The sequence below is a fragment of the Drepanopeziza brunnea genome, assembly GCF_022702325.1.
Source record: "Drepanopeziza brunnea f. sp. 'multigermtubi' strain 214-2 chromosome Unknown ctg4, whole genome shotgun sequence".
Classification (NCBI taxonomy): domain Eukaryota; kingdom Fungi; phylum Ascomycota; class Leotiomycetes; order Helotiales; family Drepanopezizaceae; genus Drepanopeziza; species Drepanopeziza brunnea.
Window position 1 is genome coordinate 164,694 of NW_027094067.1, and position 13,823 is coordinate 178,516.

The 13,823-nt window shown below is 48.5% G+C and overlaps 3 protein-coding genes across 3 annotated transcripts; 1 reads left to right on the plus strand and 2 right to left on the minus strand.

The window, feature by feature from the left end:
• Positions 1-1,138: 1,138 nt before the first annotated feature.
• L3040_002919 (uncharacterized protein) lies at positions 1,139-1,932 on the plus strand (the record flags this gene model as incomplete). The annotated part of the gene is made up of 3 exons (XM_007296389.1): positions 1,139-1,255; positions 1,331-1,433; positions 1,493-1,932. The coding sequence occupies 3 exons, from the start codon at positions 1,139-1,141 to the stop codon at positions 1,930-1,932; spliced, it is 660 nt and encodes a 219-aa protein (XP_007296451.1).
• Positions 1,933-2,886: 954 nt separating this feature from the next.
• On the minus strand, positions 2,887-4,299 carry L3040_002920 (uncharacterized protein; the record flags this gene model as incomplete). Its single annotated transcript, XM_007296390.1, has 1 exon — positions 2,887-4,299. The coding sequence occupies one exon, from the start codon at positions 4,297-4,299 to the stop codon at positions 2,887-2,889; it is 1,413 nt and encodes a 470-aa protein (XP_007296452.1).
• Positions 4,300-10,142: 5,843 nt separating this feature from the next.
• L3040_002921 (uncharacterized protein) lies at positions 10,143-13,192 on the minus strand (the record flags this gene model as incomplete). The annotated part of the gene is made up of 3 exons (XM_007296391.1): positions 10,143-12,449; positions 12,528-12,736; positions 12,814-13,192. 3 exons carry the CDS (start codon positions 13,190-13,192, stop codon positions 10,143-10,145), a joined length of 2,895 nt encoding a protein of 964 aa, XP_007296453.1.
• Between the last annotated feature and the right edge of the window lie 631 nt (positions 13,193-13,823).

The window sequence follows — 13,823 nt, forward strand, 5'->3', positions numbered from 1 at the left end:
AGTTACCCTACCCTCGAGGGGTAATACTTACGCCTGGGACGTAGTATTAACTCTGAAGAATTAAAGCTTCGATTTATACAATATATGAATGTCGGCTTTAGTTAAGCAAAACAATATAACTTTATCAATCGATTAGCTAATTTATTCTCTCGATGTGAATTCGATGGAGTACGTCTAATAGCATCTTTGAAAAAAGGCTTTGTTAAATGTTTTCCGACGTTGCGATCGATAAATCGAATTCAAATTACGTAAAGCAAAAGATAAAGAGTTGTTTGTAAGCTGCAAAAGATAAATGGAATTGGTCGGTATTCGATAGTTTGTATAAAAGTACGCTAAATAAAATTTAAGCTTACATCGCGGCTAAAAGCTAGCATACTAAGTATTAAAGTCCGTAAGCATTCGAATCATTAAGCGAAAAAAAAAGAGGAGAAAAAAAAGAGATCTAAAAAATCAAATTATACTATTTTTAATTGATTTACATTCGTAATTATTGCGTAATTGAGGAGTGATAGCTGGCTATTTAAAATTGATTTTGATGTTTTCGCATTAGTGGCGAACAGCAGTTGCCTAGTACTGTAGGTACGCACACTTCGTAATAAAACTGTATCCGCTTATAATGTTAAAACGTACGATCTCCACTGCTTTAGTCCAGAACCATAATAGAACAACTGCATATAGTTAAAACTGTTGAGGTTAATTCTTCTCAAACTCAGTACGGTGCATTTTTTAATACAAAGATAATTACGATATGATAGGCGGTTAATTTTCTATCGATTTTATGAGGACGAAAGTAGCAGTCCCGCCTTAGTGGTATCAGGTCGGAATTTTTTAAGATTAAATACAAGGCACCCGACGATTGAACGGAAGTTTAATAAAGCGGACCCTGAATTCAGGATGATTTTCGACAAGGGGACAGATCCGTATGCTGGCCGCACGAGTAGAAAGTCCAACACAGTTGCTAATATTAGTTAAATACATATGATGTCGGATATAACCAGTCAAAGAGATACACTATATGAAAGGGATACATAACTCTTCCTGCGCCTACATTGGATTTAGTTCACCATCTTGTTCCTTTTCAAGCTTGTTCTCCTTCCCCAGCCCGGACTATCGAAAGACTATGAACCTTTGAAACACGATGCTACTACTATCGCAATTTCTCTGCCCAAGTTTGCTGGCCGTGAGCTCTCTACTCACTAGAGCTCAAGCTGCAGGAGAAGGAAGAAAAACCATCGCCTATCGAACAGTTTCCCAAGTAAGCTCTACATAATTTATAACTGCGAGGCCTCGCAGTTGCAGCATAAGCTTATACTAATTACGCGAATCATAGGCGGAAGCCGAGGCTATCAATCAAAGGAACAAGCCTTCCAGAGATGAAAGTTACGATGCAGTACTCAAAGTGATTGGTCAACTAGGAAGTGGCTTTTATACGAGTGGGTTGATTTGCATTTATAGATCCTCACTTACAACGCGGAGCTAATAATCCAAATAGCAAACAAACCTTCTAGCTGGGAAGTTGAGCCCGGCAAATGGTATTGTGTCATCGAAGCGCCTCATGAAAAGATTGAGAATTACCCTAAAATATGGATTCCAGAATATTGGGAAAGACCTGTCTCCGGCGAGTTTGATGAGTATATTGACTTATGGGAACGAGACGAGTCAGTCCTCTTGGAGTACATCGCGACAAAGACGTCAAAACCCAAAAAGGCCTTGCGCTTTTCATATGTCGCATGGTGGCACGAAACGCTGCTGCAAATGGTCATTCCAACTATAACGCTAGAAAGCAATGAATTGGACTTGTGGGCTAAATGCTTCCCAACAACCAAGGAGCTGGAAGAATATTCGAGCGAAACCATTGACTGGACGAGTTGGGAGAATATTATTGGAGAACCTGGATATCCACCTGCACTTTTGCCTAATTCATTCGACTAGGAACTTGGAAGGCCTCGACTCAGTCTACGCTCGGAGGTACAGGCCTTATGTCCTGTCTGACCGCCTTCGATAGGTCTACATAGCATAGTGGGCAGTGCTTTCTGCTATGAGATAGGTGTACCCAGCCTAGGGCGGTGCGACAGGACATAGAGCCTGTTACCTCCGTAGTTAAGTCTACACCAACTAACTCGATTGGGTCAAATTGGCGAGGACTGTACTAGCTTTGTAATATACCACGGTATAGGCCTAAGTGTTACAGCCTGAGGATGCCTTAAAAGTCTAAATCTCCACTTTAAACCTCCTGGTTACCCTACCCTCAGGGTGTAACACTTACGCCTGTGATGTTGTAATCAGAAGGTGGTGGCTCGTCAACTATCTCCTCGGGTCGCAGGCTCCCAGCGGGGCCTCGCTTAGTAGCATGGCCAGGGCTGCCAATTTTCTCTGCATCGCGTATTCGCGTCACATAACAAGTAACCGCGTGAAAAATTTAGCATCGCGAATAGCTTCAAAATTTTCCTGGAAATGTCTTTTAATTTCTATTAGTTTCTATCTATTACGTCGTGCTATCTTCTCAATAATGTGATAGAGATCGTGGTGGTGATTGATATAGAAAATCTCGATCAGCAGCCTAACAGTGCCTTTTCGAATCCCGACTTGGAGGATAAGCAGCGGGAGCCTTCGATGTTGCTATTCGTTGTGTTGGGGTTACGCGGGTTACCCATGTTGTGGTGCCACAAGCGAGTCTTGCGGATAGGGCGAACAAAAGTAAACAAAAGATCTCAAGGCCCAAGCCGAACCATAATTATGATATTCATGTCTCCTTCCGCCGGGCAATTAAGCCATGATCGATGGAAAAGCCCTTCCACAGACCGCTAGCGACTCTCGATTCCAAATACTTATACAGCAGATCGGTCTAGCCCTTTCCTGCGGTCCCGGATATCATACTGGCAACTCCTACACAGACCCAGACCCCGACCCAGATCCAGATCCATACCCAGCGCTCAAATCCGCATCAAGACAAAACAGAGAATCTTGCATCTCTCCCTCCTCACTCATCATCCACTCGCCGTACTCCTGCAGTAACTTCAAATCGCGATAGCAATCGTTGCACACAATCATCCCGCATCTCGGGCATCTCGCCGGTCCACACGAGGCAATCACGTGAAACGCTCTGTCCTGGCATCGACCACATGTGTGCTCCCCCGCAACACGTTCCCAATCGCCAGAGACATGCCAGGGCCCCTCAGCGAGATCCCACATCGAAGGGTATCTGGCTGCTTCTTTGATCCGTGATAGGGCCTTCCAGTGGTTGATAGCAAGTCCTCTTCGGTCAAGAACACAGAACAGCGGAGGACTCAAATGTCGCGGTCCCAGCAACTCCAATGCTTCTCGGATGCGTATCCTTCGAGCTTTCGCTTCCACTTCTTCGTACCTCTGGCTGTCCCGCTCCAGTTCTCGGTACAGATTCTCGAGCTCCTGTCGATGTTGCGCGATGCTCTGCCTCAGCCTCCCCGAATACTTCTCCCTGGCATCTAGCAATCTGGCCAGAATGGCATCGTGGTCCTGGAACTCGCACCCCTCCTCCCGTGACTTCTCGATAGCATCCTGAAATACCTTCCCAACATCATCCTCCGTCTCCTTTTCCTGGGCCTCTAAATTCCTTTCGTACCTCCCGAGTGACTTCCTGACTTCCTGGATCTTGCCGAATCGCTGCTCCCTAAACTTCATCCAGCTCTGAAGTCTCAACTGGTACTCCCTCTTCCCTAAAACCTTCCAAGCCACTGCTTTTGCTCTCCTAGTAACCTCCTCAGCGAATAACTTTTGCTGCAACTCTTCCTCACTAAAAAAAGGACTCGCACTCGCACTCGCGCCCGCGCTCTCCGTCCTCCACCTCTCGCTCGCCTCGCGATCAAGATCCCCCCTCCTCCTCCTCGCCCGTTTCCCCAACTCCTCATCCTTTTCAAACTCATCATACCACCCTCCCCCAGCCCCCTCACCATCCCCCCTACATCTCTTCGAATTCCTGGAAGCCTCCCACCACCTCTCCGTCGAGGAAGCCTTTCCCACCCGCACCCTCTCACAATCATACTCCCTCCTTCTTCCGTCATCCCTCAAGCACTCCCACGCTCTCCCCAACTCCTGAAACCTCTTCGTCGCACCCTCCACCCTCTCAGGACTGCCGCGATTCTTATCCGGATGCCACCGCAGCGCCAGCCGCCTGTAACTCTCCCTTATCGCAGCCAGCGGGGCCAGGCAGTCCACCTCCAGCACGGCGTAAAAGTCCCTTTCCCTCACACGGTCCCCATCTCCATCTCCATTCTGATTCTTGTCGTCCGCCGCATGCTGTGATGCCGAGCTGGGAGCCATGCCATTGCTCTACACCTCATCTCACCAGGACTTGCATCGTCGAGTCAATAACCGATCACATTAGACGCCGAGGCAAAAATATAACAAAAGAGGGGGCGGAAAGGAATTGCAGGCCGGTAGGGCCACCGTCCATATCCCAAAATGCGAGTCACATGTGGCCGCTTTTGTTGAGACGCAGGGCTAAGGGGATAGGTACTTACCGCGGCTCGTCCTCCTCGGCAGGGGTATTGATCTCTGATGATTCCACCAATCGCGCGCTTAGGGTAGTCAACGGTACAGCCGCGAGGCGGGTCCAGGGGCGGGTAAACCGCGGGCCTGGCAATGGTCAAGGGATCGACCGTATCGGGGTGGCTCGTTTGTAGTCAGTAGAATACCTAGGTCAGACTTTGGACTAATGTCAGAGGCAAACGAGTTGAAGCCAATTCAGCGATAAGACGAGAAGAGACAAGCCGGTTGTATTGTTTTATCTAAAACTTTTTTATTTGTTCCTCCCTTTCAATTAGAGACGCTCGCGCGAATCAATCACGTCGACTCTACAAAGACCACGATCGAACGTTGGAGGTTTTTCGCATGCATCTAAGAGCCGTCGAGAGGCCCTAAGATTGGTTAGCGTTCTACATTAGAGCCGAGAAATATTTCTTTTGTGCGACTATTGCATGTTATGCGGAAAGAATCGACGGCATTATGATCGATAAGAGTGCACTTTAGAATGATAGGTATTCGCATGATATATACTAGTATTATAGGGTATGATTGAGGGTTTGAAAAGACTTGGTTTAATCTGGTAATCACTTACGTCTCCTCCACTATAGTTAGCGTCTGTGCCAGCGAGTAGAAGGCATACGGCTTGGGTTTCGGCCTGATCTACCGGTATACAAGTACAGGCTGTGCTCTGTGCGCTCACTGCAGAAATACTACGTAAAGCAATACGTGAAGGTACCGGTAGCTCATCAATTATACACTAGAGCTCATCTTTAGTTCGCGTAAATCTCCACCTTTATCAAGAACACCCCCCATGTTTACTACAAGCACACGAACTACTAGTCTTTCATATAGCATCTTATTATTAATTTGATTATCACCTTAACGGATTCTGTTTAATAGATTAATAGTTGTAATTATAGAATATGCATTGCATATGGGGGTGTCGATAATAATAAAAAGTCAAAGTTTACATTTGGAAATTTACGCGAACTATGGATGAGCTCTAGTGTACAATGGAAGAGGTTACTGCACCCGTTTACAGATGATAAATCAAGAAGAAGAAGTACGGTTCCTACATACCTATTATTGAATACCGAAAAACAGTTTCAAGCAAACCTTTCAAATTTTCAACGCCAACCGAGGATCACGATTGTTGAGCACCTGGGCAATGGCCTGTGGTCTACAAGGAAGGAAAGGAAGAGAGGTCCAAGGTATTTTATTATACACTTGTAAATAGACCACATTTCAGAAATTTGATCAGCGGAACTCTTGAATCCCCCTTCCCCCATAAGTGATCGATTGATTGATTGATTGACCAGCGCTTCCTACAATGCCATCTCTTTTCGGAAACTGTAACTTCTGCGAAACACGAGATTGAACACCCAAACTTAAGACCATCATACACAATATTAGCGTACTAATAAACATGTCAGAGGCGAGCCTCCCTCTTATCCAAAAGCCTTCCGAAAGGAGCTATTATCTCGCCCTAAGTAAAGGTCTTTCCAAATGCAGATCGGTCGAAAGCTTTGCCTATATCAAATATCTTCCTTAGTCTCCACGTCAAACCCAAGCTCTGGCAAATAAGCTGTTCAAGTCTCTCTCATAGGCCAAATTTTTTTCACGCCTCACTACCATCTCCAACTCTACTGTCAGAGTTCTTATTGCCTTCTGTCACGATTTCGTAGAGCTTCCCGCATCCGCCATAACTTCGAGCACCGTACAAGGAATGGGTCGTGTATTGAACAGAGCAGAAAGAATGGTACTTGTAATTCTAGCCTTCACCTTATACATGATTTCATAATACGTATGTCGTTTTGCAGATGAGGTTTTCCCTCTTTCGTTTAGCCTAGCCTCTGACGAAGAAGATGTCCCAATCATAATTTACAAGCACTCAATTGTCGGTTTTTTTAAAAAAATAATCAAGATATTCAGTCGCGGATTCGTGATGAAGGAGATGTGTATTCACAGCTAGCTTTAACCGTGTCAAGTGCTCGTACCATCAGTCAGTCTCGATTTCCCGAATAGGTAAGCGCTTGCCGCAACCTGAAGGCCCTATCGAGGTAGGAATTTGGCGGGCTGAGCCGGTCACCAGTTTGGAGAGGTATAACTATATCACTTCCTGAAACTTATTTTTGAACTGAAATCAACATCTCTCTCTTCGAATTCCGATACAGTTCTCCCGCTAACCTCCTTCCGCAATCGCGTCGCGTGCTCTTTAACATTGTATGTGTTCGGTGAAAAATTGACCCGAGGCCATACAAGCGATCTACCGCCTCGATGTCGAGTTCAGCATGCATAATCGCTCTCATATAGGAAGCGAACAATCGAGATAGCAGCGGGTAAATTAAACTGTTGTCTCGGTGCAGGTATCGTATCGTATGGTATGTATGGTATATATGGTATGAATAACAGTGACATCTTCCAAAACGAGGTGTATCTCTCAGGTGACATGACTCTTAACCAGAACTTTTCCCATCCACTTCCGAGGATCGATATTGCTATCCTGAAAGCTGCACCAAGATGATTCACCGTACCGCACCGCGATCCCGCTGGCCGGCATAAGTTATAACTCAATTGACTTCCTTCAGGCGTGTTTCGGTTGCGTGTAAGCCAGTGCTTCCCCGTGTAGCCGTAGCCGTATACAGATATAGTTGTAGATGAATCAGCCCCTTGTACTGCTCTGATTCCTTCCTCAGAAACCAGATTGTCGAAAGCGAAAGAGTAGATCCAGAGTCGAAATGCTCCGATTCTTCCCCCAACTCGGGTATTACAAGCCGTTGCTCCTTTCCCTGAGAGGAGAGAGAGAGAAAGAGAGAGAGCTCAGTCTGCTACCTTTCTTATCCTTCGCGAGTAAATATATTGCTAATACAGCATGAACTCTGAAGATAAATAGACAGATCTAGCTATTGTTGTCAACGCCTTTCTCACTCTCACACTCATTGCCAAGTCCCCCCCCCCCATTCCCTTTACCGCTGTTTCGTCGGCAGGCAGACAGCACATATGGAAAATGAGCTGCTTGGAAAATGAGATTTCTGTTAGCAGTAAGCTGATCTAAAGAGGATTCACGATCTTCAGTCTGATCTATACCAGCCTCTGCTTTTAATCGGGTTTGCCATTTAGTATCTTATGGTGGTTTATTACTACTGGTAGGCTGTTGATACGTAGATGGCTGGCTGGCTGGATTAAGTCTTCATATCTTCTTCTCGCTTACTCGATTGATTGATTGATCGGCCGGCGAAGTAAACAATATTCCCTCCCGCTTTCCTCCCTCGAATCTGACCAGATCAGTCACAGACAGCTAAGAAGCTTCGACTACTACGCGCCGTCTCCCTCTCTCTCTCTCTCTCTCTCTCTCTCTCTCGGAGGGACCGCATCGTAAACAGTAATCGATAAAAGCTAATATCTAATAAGAGGAATAAAAGCCATAGAGGGGAATAAAAGCAGTCATGAGGTAGGTAGAAGCAGGGTTCTCTAACGACAACTGCCAATTTCAAAACCGCAAGGCCAAAGACCTTTCTATCGAAGCATACCAAAAGCAGTACGACAATACGCTACCTCAATATTTAGGATAGTTTTCGCAAAACCTTCCTTTTACGAAAAGGCAAATCAACTGATTGGATGGCTATCGGAGGTGGGATGTATATATATAATTTCGGAGCCGGTGCCAAACAATTTCGCCGCTGTCAACTCTCCTACCACCCTCCTCTTCCTCCTTCCTTCCAATTAAATTCCCAATCAACCTTTCGAATCTCAACGGAAAACCCTAACTTACTCACTTACTTACTTACTATTTCCATACTTTACCCATCCCATCCCATCCCATCTCAGAATACCCTCTCAATAGTTTCTCTAACTATAATGTGCGGGTGGGGGTTGTTTATAGCCCGGTCCCCCACCCTCATCCCGCGCCTGACCCTTTCAAAGAAAGTCTCTCTCTCCCTGTCCGACAACAACAAGAAGAAGAGTAAGAATATCCAGAACGAATAAAGAATAAGAACATGAGGAAATAAGCCATCCCTCCGAACGATTTTCTAACATTTCAAAGGATCGCGAGTCCCGCTTCCCGATAAGCGTAGACCATGACCATGACCATGACCATGGCCACAACCACAGCCAAAGCAAAGATAAAAGCTACTGTGACATTGTTACTACTACTTACTGTCGGTACCTACATCAATATCGACCCGAATTAGGTAGTAGTAGTTGGGGGAGATCGGAAGGTTCGGGTACCTACCGGTATCTCAGACACGGATTAGCATGCTTCGCTTAGCGTGGCAGACCCGCAAGGGACCCCCAACTTCGCTGTAAAAGTAAATACCATCAGATACCGGTGGATAGCCAGTCTCGTGAGTCCTTCTATTTTTATAGAAGGAATCCACTCCCTCGAACCTTGGGTAGCAGACGGAATCCACGTGCCGTTTTTTACCTATCGTTTTGCAATTGCAAGAAGCTAAGTGCGCGGCACGCTCGTGATTCGAATGTTCGCTACCGGCGATCTAGCAACTGCTACTAGTACTATTACTAGTATTGCTACTACTATAAGCGCTCAAACACACAAGCTCATCTAATCTAATGTAACCCCATATCTAGGCAAGGCAAAGAAAAGTAAAGAGAAGCAATGTCGTAAGCGAGGAAGGATATCGAGCGAGAGACTCTCTGAAGAAGCCCCCTCAACCCCTCAAACCCTTCTCCCTTCTCCCTTCCCCCTCCCTGCCTTTTCCTTTCTTTTTCCTCTCCTAGATAAATATTATTTCATCACCACCAAAAAAAAAAAAAAAAAAAAAAAAAAAAAAAAAAAAAATTCATAGAGAGAAAAAGAAAAGCAAAGGGACACAGAAAGGTGACCGACCTTACAAAGAGAAAGAAAAATGAATGAACGAACGAACGAACGAAGGAATAAATGAATAAAATGAAATACAAGTGGAAAATACTCCGTAGCTATCAATCCAGCCAGTCTCCAAGCCGCCCGGTTAATTAGTCGGTAGGTAGAAAGTAACCAACCTATAACCTACCATTTACTGCTATCGCTGCTACATGCTAATCCAACAAGATCGATATCAAATCGAATCAATCAATCAACTAATTAAATCCCCCTCCCCCTTTCCCCTCCTCCCTTTCCCCACTCCCCGCGCCACGTACCAAATACCACGTACCTACCTTTCAGGACATCTTCCCCATCGAGCGGCAAGGCAAGGAAGAAAGGGAAAAAAAAACGTTTCTTTCGCTTACCGCTTCCAAGGACCACCTACCTACCTATAGGCTTATTCTCCCTCGTAGGATAAGATTAGGAGGGGGAGGGGGGAAAGAGATGAAAAAGGAAACAAACGGGAGTTATGAAGTAGTGTATATGGTTTTTTTCTTTCTCAAAAACTAGGCGCAAGGTAGGCAGGTAGTGCGCAATAATACGGCCAAACGCCAGGTCCATTTGCACGCACCCGTTAGGCCAGGCCCGAAGAGACAGCGCGGAGCCGGTATGCCAGATGATGGTACAGGTCCTTTATTGCCGGGTATCAACCAGAGTCCCCAATGCTCCCCATCCAACGCCTATTTTATGCATCTCATCTCATCTCGTCTCATCTCATCTCCTCTCATCCGTGTACATCCCCTCCCCCCTTTCTCCGTCCCCGGCCACTCGGCTCCTAGTCAAAGTCGCCGCCAGCCCAGGGTTCATCTTCATATTCCCCATAGCCAGTGCCGTCCCCGAAATTCGTATCGTCAAAGTCCCCGACGCCACCGGCGTCGATGCCTCCCAGATCATCATAAACCTCGTTATCCTCGTACTCTTCCTCCTCGTCCCCAGCCGCCTGTGCCTTCTGGCTCTTCTTCAGGTTCGAGCGCCAGTCATCCACCGCATCGTTCTCGTCGTCGTCTTCAGCGGGGGCGGAAGTAGGTTTGATGTAATCGTCATCATCACCATCTTCTTCGTCAATTTCGGGCTCGGGCTCGGGCTCGGGGGCACTGGCCTTCTTGTATCCCGCCTTGGGTCCTGGCTTGAGATGGGGACCTGGCTTCCGGCGGCTTCGCTTGGGGATGTGTGCGTTGCCGACCAAGGCGATGCCAGTGCCATCGTCGACGTCCATCTCGCTACCGGCTACACTACCAGCAACACCGGACATGGTAGATTCGGCATCGGAGAGCTCCGAAACCACACTGCCAGCCCGAGAAGTGAGTCGACTCGTGGCCGCGCTGCCGAGGGCGTCTTTATCCTTGAGCTTGCTAATACCTGCGAACATGGAGTTGATGGCGTCGTAGTTGATCTTCTTCGAGAAAGCACGTTCCTTGAGAGCCGCGACGGCAGCTTCTCCTGGACTACTAGCTGCACTCGTCTGACCCTCTCCAATTCTAGGCTTCGGCTTACGGGTACGCTTGGCTTTCTGTGGTCCCTTAGCCGCGTTCTTCTTGGCCCAATCCTTGACCTGCTGGGCTCGCAGCCAGCTTTTGTTGTCGTTGGACCAGACTTTCTCCTTCTTAGCAGTATCTGCGGCGGACAGCATGCAGTACTCTACCTCGGGGTCGCCCGCGAACTCGTCCTCTCCGATTATGGCATCCACGCTGATGCCCTTTGGGGGGTTAGCTTTCCAAAAAGCCTTCAAATGTTCAGCAGCGCGCTTCGAAGCCTCGGCGAACAGTGTGGCGTGCTCTTCACCGCTATTGGGGGCCATGATCTCTTCTCCGTACGATTCGCGCGGTTCTGGCTCTGGCGAGGGGCTATATTCGCTGGCATTAGATTCAACTCGATTGGGGGTGGGATCTCGATTCGGACTGGCGTATTGACTGGGTGTTTCGTCTCGACTGGGTGTGGCATCTCGACAGGCGTTGGCGTCTGGATCAACATTTGGTCTTCGACCGGCGAGTCGCATTTTTTCTTCATGGTCTCTCACTGCCTCTTCTGCGCGAGCGACGGCATCGGGATCAGAGATCATTTCGCTGATTTGATCCTCCATCTCTTGCTCGCTGGCAGACCAATTGTCTGGCACGTAGATAGACTTCGAGTTGCTTCGCAGTCCCGGCACAATGACACCACTCTTAGAACTTGCTTCATGGCTTGCCTCTGCAGCGGCTGCAGCGGCCTCTTCATCCAGCAAGGCAAGCTGTTCAAGGGTTGTCTCCGTCTTGTCCGCTATCTGAGATTCGATGAGTTCGGGATCGATAAGACGGTCGTGTGACTGAACCGGCAGTGGCGGAATGACAAATCCTTCGGCATCGCGCCGGACCTCTGGGTCCGCAGACTGCGAGGTGGCAGGAGCACTTGTGATTTGTTGAGTGCTGGGAGCCGTGGCTTGGGGGCCTGATAGGGTCTCGGAAGCCGATGCTTGAGGAGAGCTTGCCGGTGTATCCGAAGGCGCACCGGGCATCTCGGAGTCTGCACCTGCAGCTTCGGTACCGGCGGTCTTTCGACGCTTCGGGTCCGGAGTTGCGCTCTCGGTACCTTCGTTCTCGTCTCCCGAGTCCTCGGCCGCATCATGGGCTGCCTTGCGCTTGCGGCGCTTTTTGGTCTTTAGGAATGCCTCCGTCTTCTCGTAATACGACGGAGGATCGTGACACGTCTCCAAGAACTCGTTGTTCAGGAAGTCCTCCACAGTCAAGGCACTGGAAGGAGTCTGCTTGAACTCTTCCAGACGCTTCTGGATCGTGTGCGTGGTGACCTTGACGATGTAGACGACCTCGGTAATAGTTCGGCGGAAGTTGTTCATGCGCGCGGCAAGAATAAGACAGGCGCCGCAGACCCCCGATGGCCGTCGACCCATGACCATCCAATCCAAGCTCATCCGTTGAACCATGCGAACGGCATCCTCAGCCACCTTGGTCATCTGATTACCGAACTCGAGTTTTTGTGCAAACCGAAAGATCAAGTCTTCGGGCAGGACTGGCTGGATACCCGCTTTGGCAATTGCGATAGTATCGTGGAGCTTCTTGAATGTGTAACCCAGCTTGAATACGTTGGTCTAGAGAAGAGTCGAGTCGTTAGTAAGTAAGGGGAACGCCATATACGATTTATCGTGTCGATTGGATAAGAAGCTCACCTGGACCAAATCCGCAAAATCAATGAGCATGATTCTGCACGGGCTGTCTTTCCGACAGGCACTGTAGAGACAGACGGCGGCGACCTGCTCCATCCGACGACCTTGGATGAAGTTGTTCATGGCGGCCAGCTTGAAGATCTGCACGCCGTTCTGAATGGTGGACTCGCGGATGCCGAGTTGCGCACCCATACCCTGTATAGCATTACGACCTTTTCAGCAATTAGTTGGTGACTTGGTGACATATCAAAAGGGCAGTCAATCAAGACCGATAGAGAGAGAGGTATACCTTCTCGAAGAGTGTTTTCCCGGTTGTCTCCTCCGCCTCGCTTGAAGCCAGGGCCGATGGTACGAGCACCACCCTGATCGGCACTGACGAAACTCCCCTGGACGACGGCACCCCCGGCTGAGTTCTCGCCAAAGGTGATCTCGGAGACAATGTTCGAGTCGTCGACCACGAAACCACAATTGTGGCAGATGCCATCTTGGATGTCGGGGTCGTGACACTCCTTATTGGGGCACGCTGGCCTGCGCGGAGGCAGGGCGGCAGCTTTGGCCCGGGCAGCAGCGCCGGCGGTAGCTTGACGGACCAAGGTGGGAGGCGCATCTTTGATCGGGACTCGGTTGCGGAGGGGATTCACCTTCTTAGGTTTCTTTGGAGGCGCCATGGCGACGGCGACGGCGACGACGACGACGTCCACTCCGCCACTACAACCCCGCGCCAGACAGATCAGGAGGATGAGAGAGAGAAGCAAAAGAGAGCGACAGCAAAAGGATGGGCAGTGTATTGGGTAGAGCTGGAGCTGGAGCTTTTCCGATAGAGGCCCCACGTGATGGGGGTGTAGCTGAGGGTGCAGGTGAGTGGTGGGGGTTGGGGGGTTGGGGGTTGGGTGTGGTGTTGGTCGTGTTGCAAGTTTTTGGGACAAGGCGGTGTTGGAGCGGAGAGAAATAAGTCGCTTTCGCTTGCAACTTTTTTAGGTTGGTCACGTCCAGCCCAGCACCTCTCCCCGCAAACTGGTAGCGCGGTCGGCGACGACGAGGTCAATGGGACGGGATGGACTACGTCGAAGGAGATGACTTATCCCAGAGTTCAGGATCGACTCATGTATCGAGAGTGACAGGATTCCGACTCAAGACAGCGGTAATTTTTTTTTTGGTTCGAGTTTTGTCCGATTTTGGTTTTTCTCTTTTTTTTTTTCTTTTTTTTTTCTTTCCGTTCAATCAGCTCCGGCTCACCTACCTTCATCTCCCACTGGGGCACAATACAGTGGCCACCCGTACTCCGCCTTTGTTTTGTAC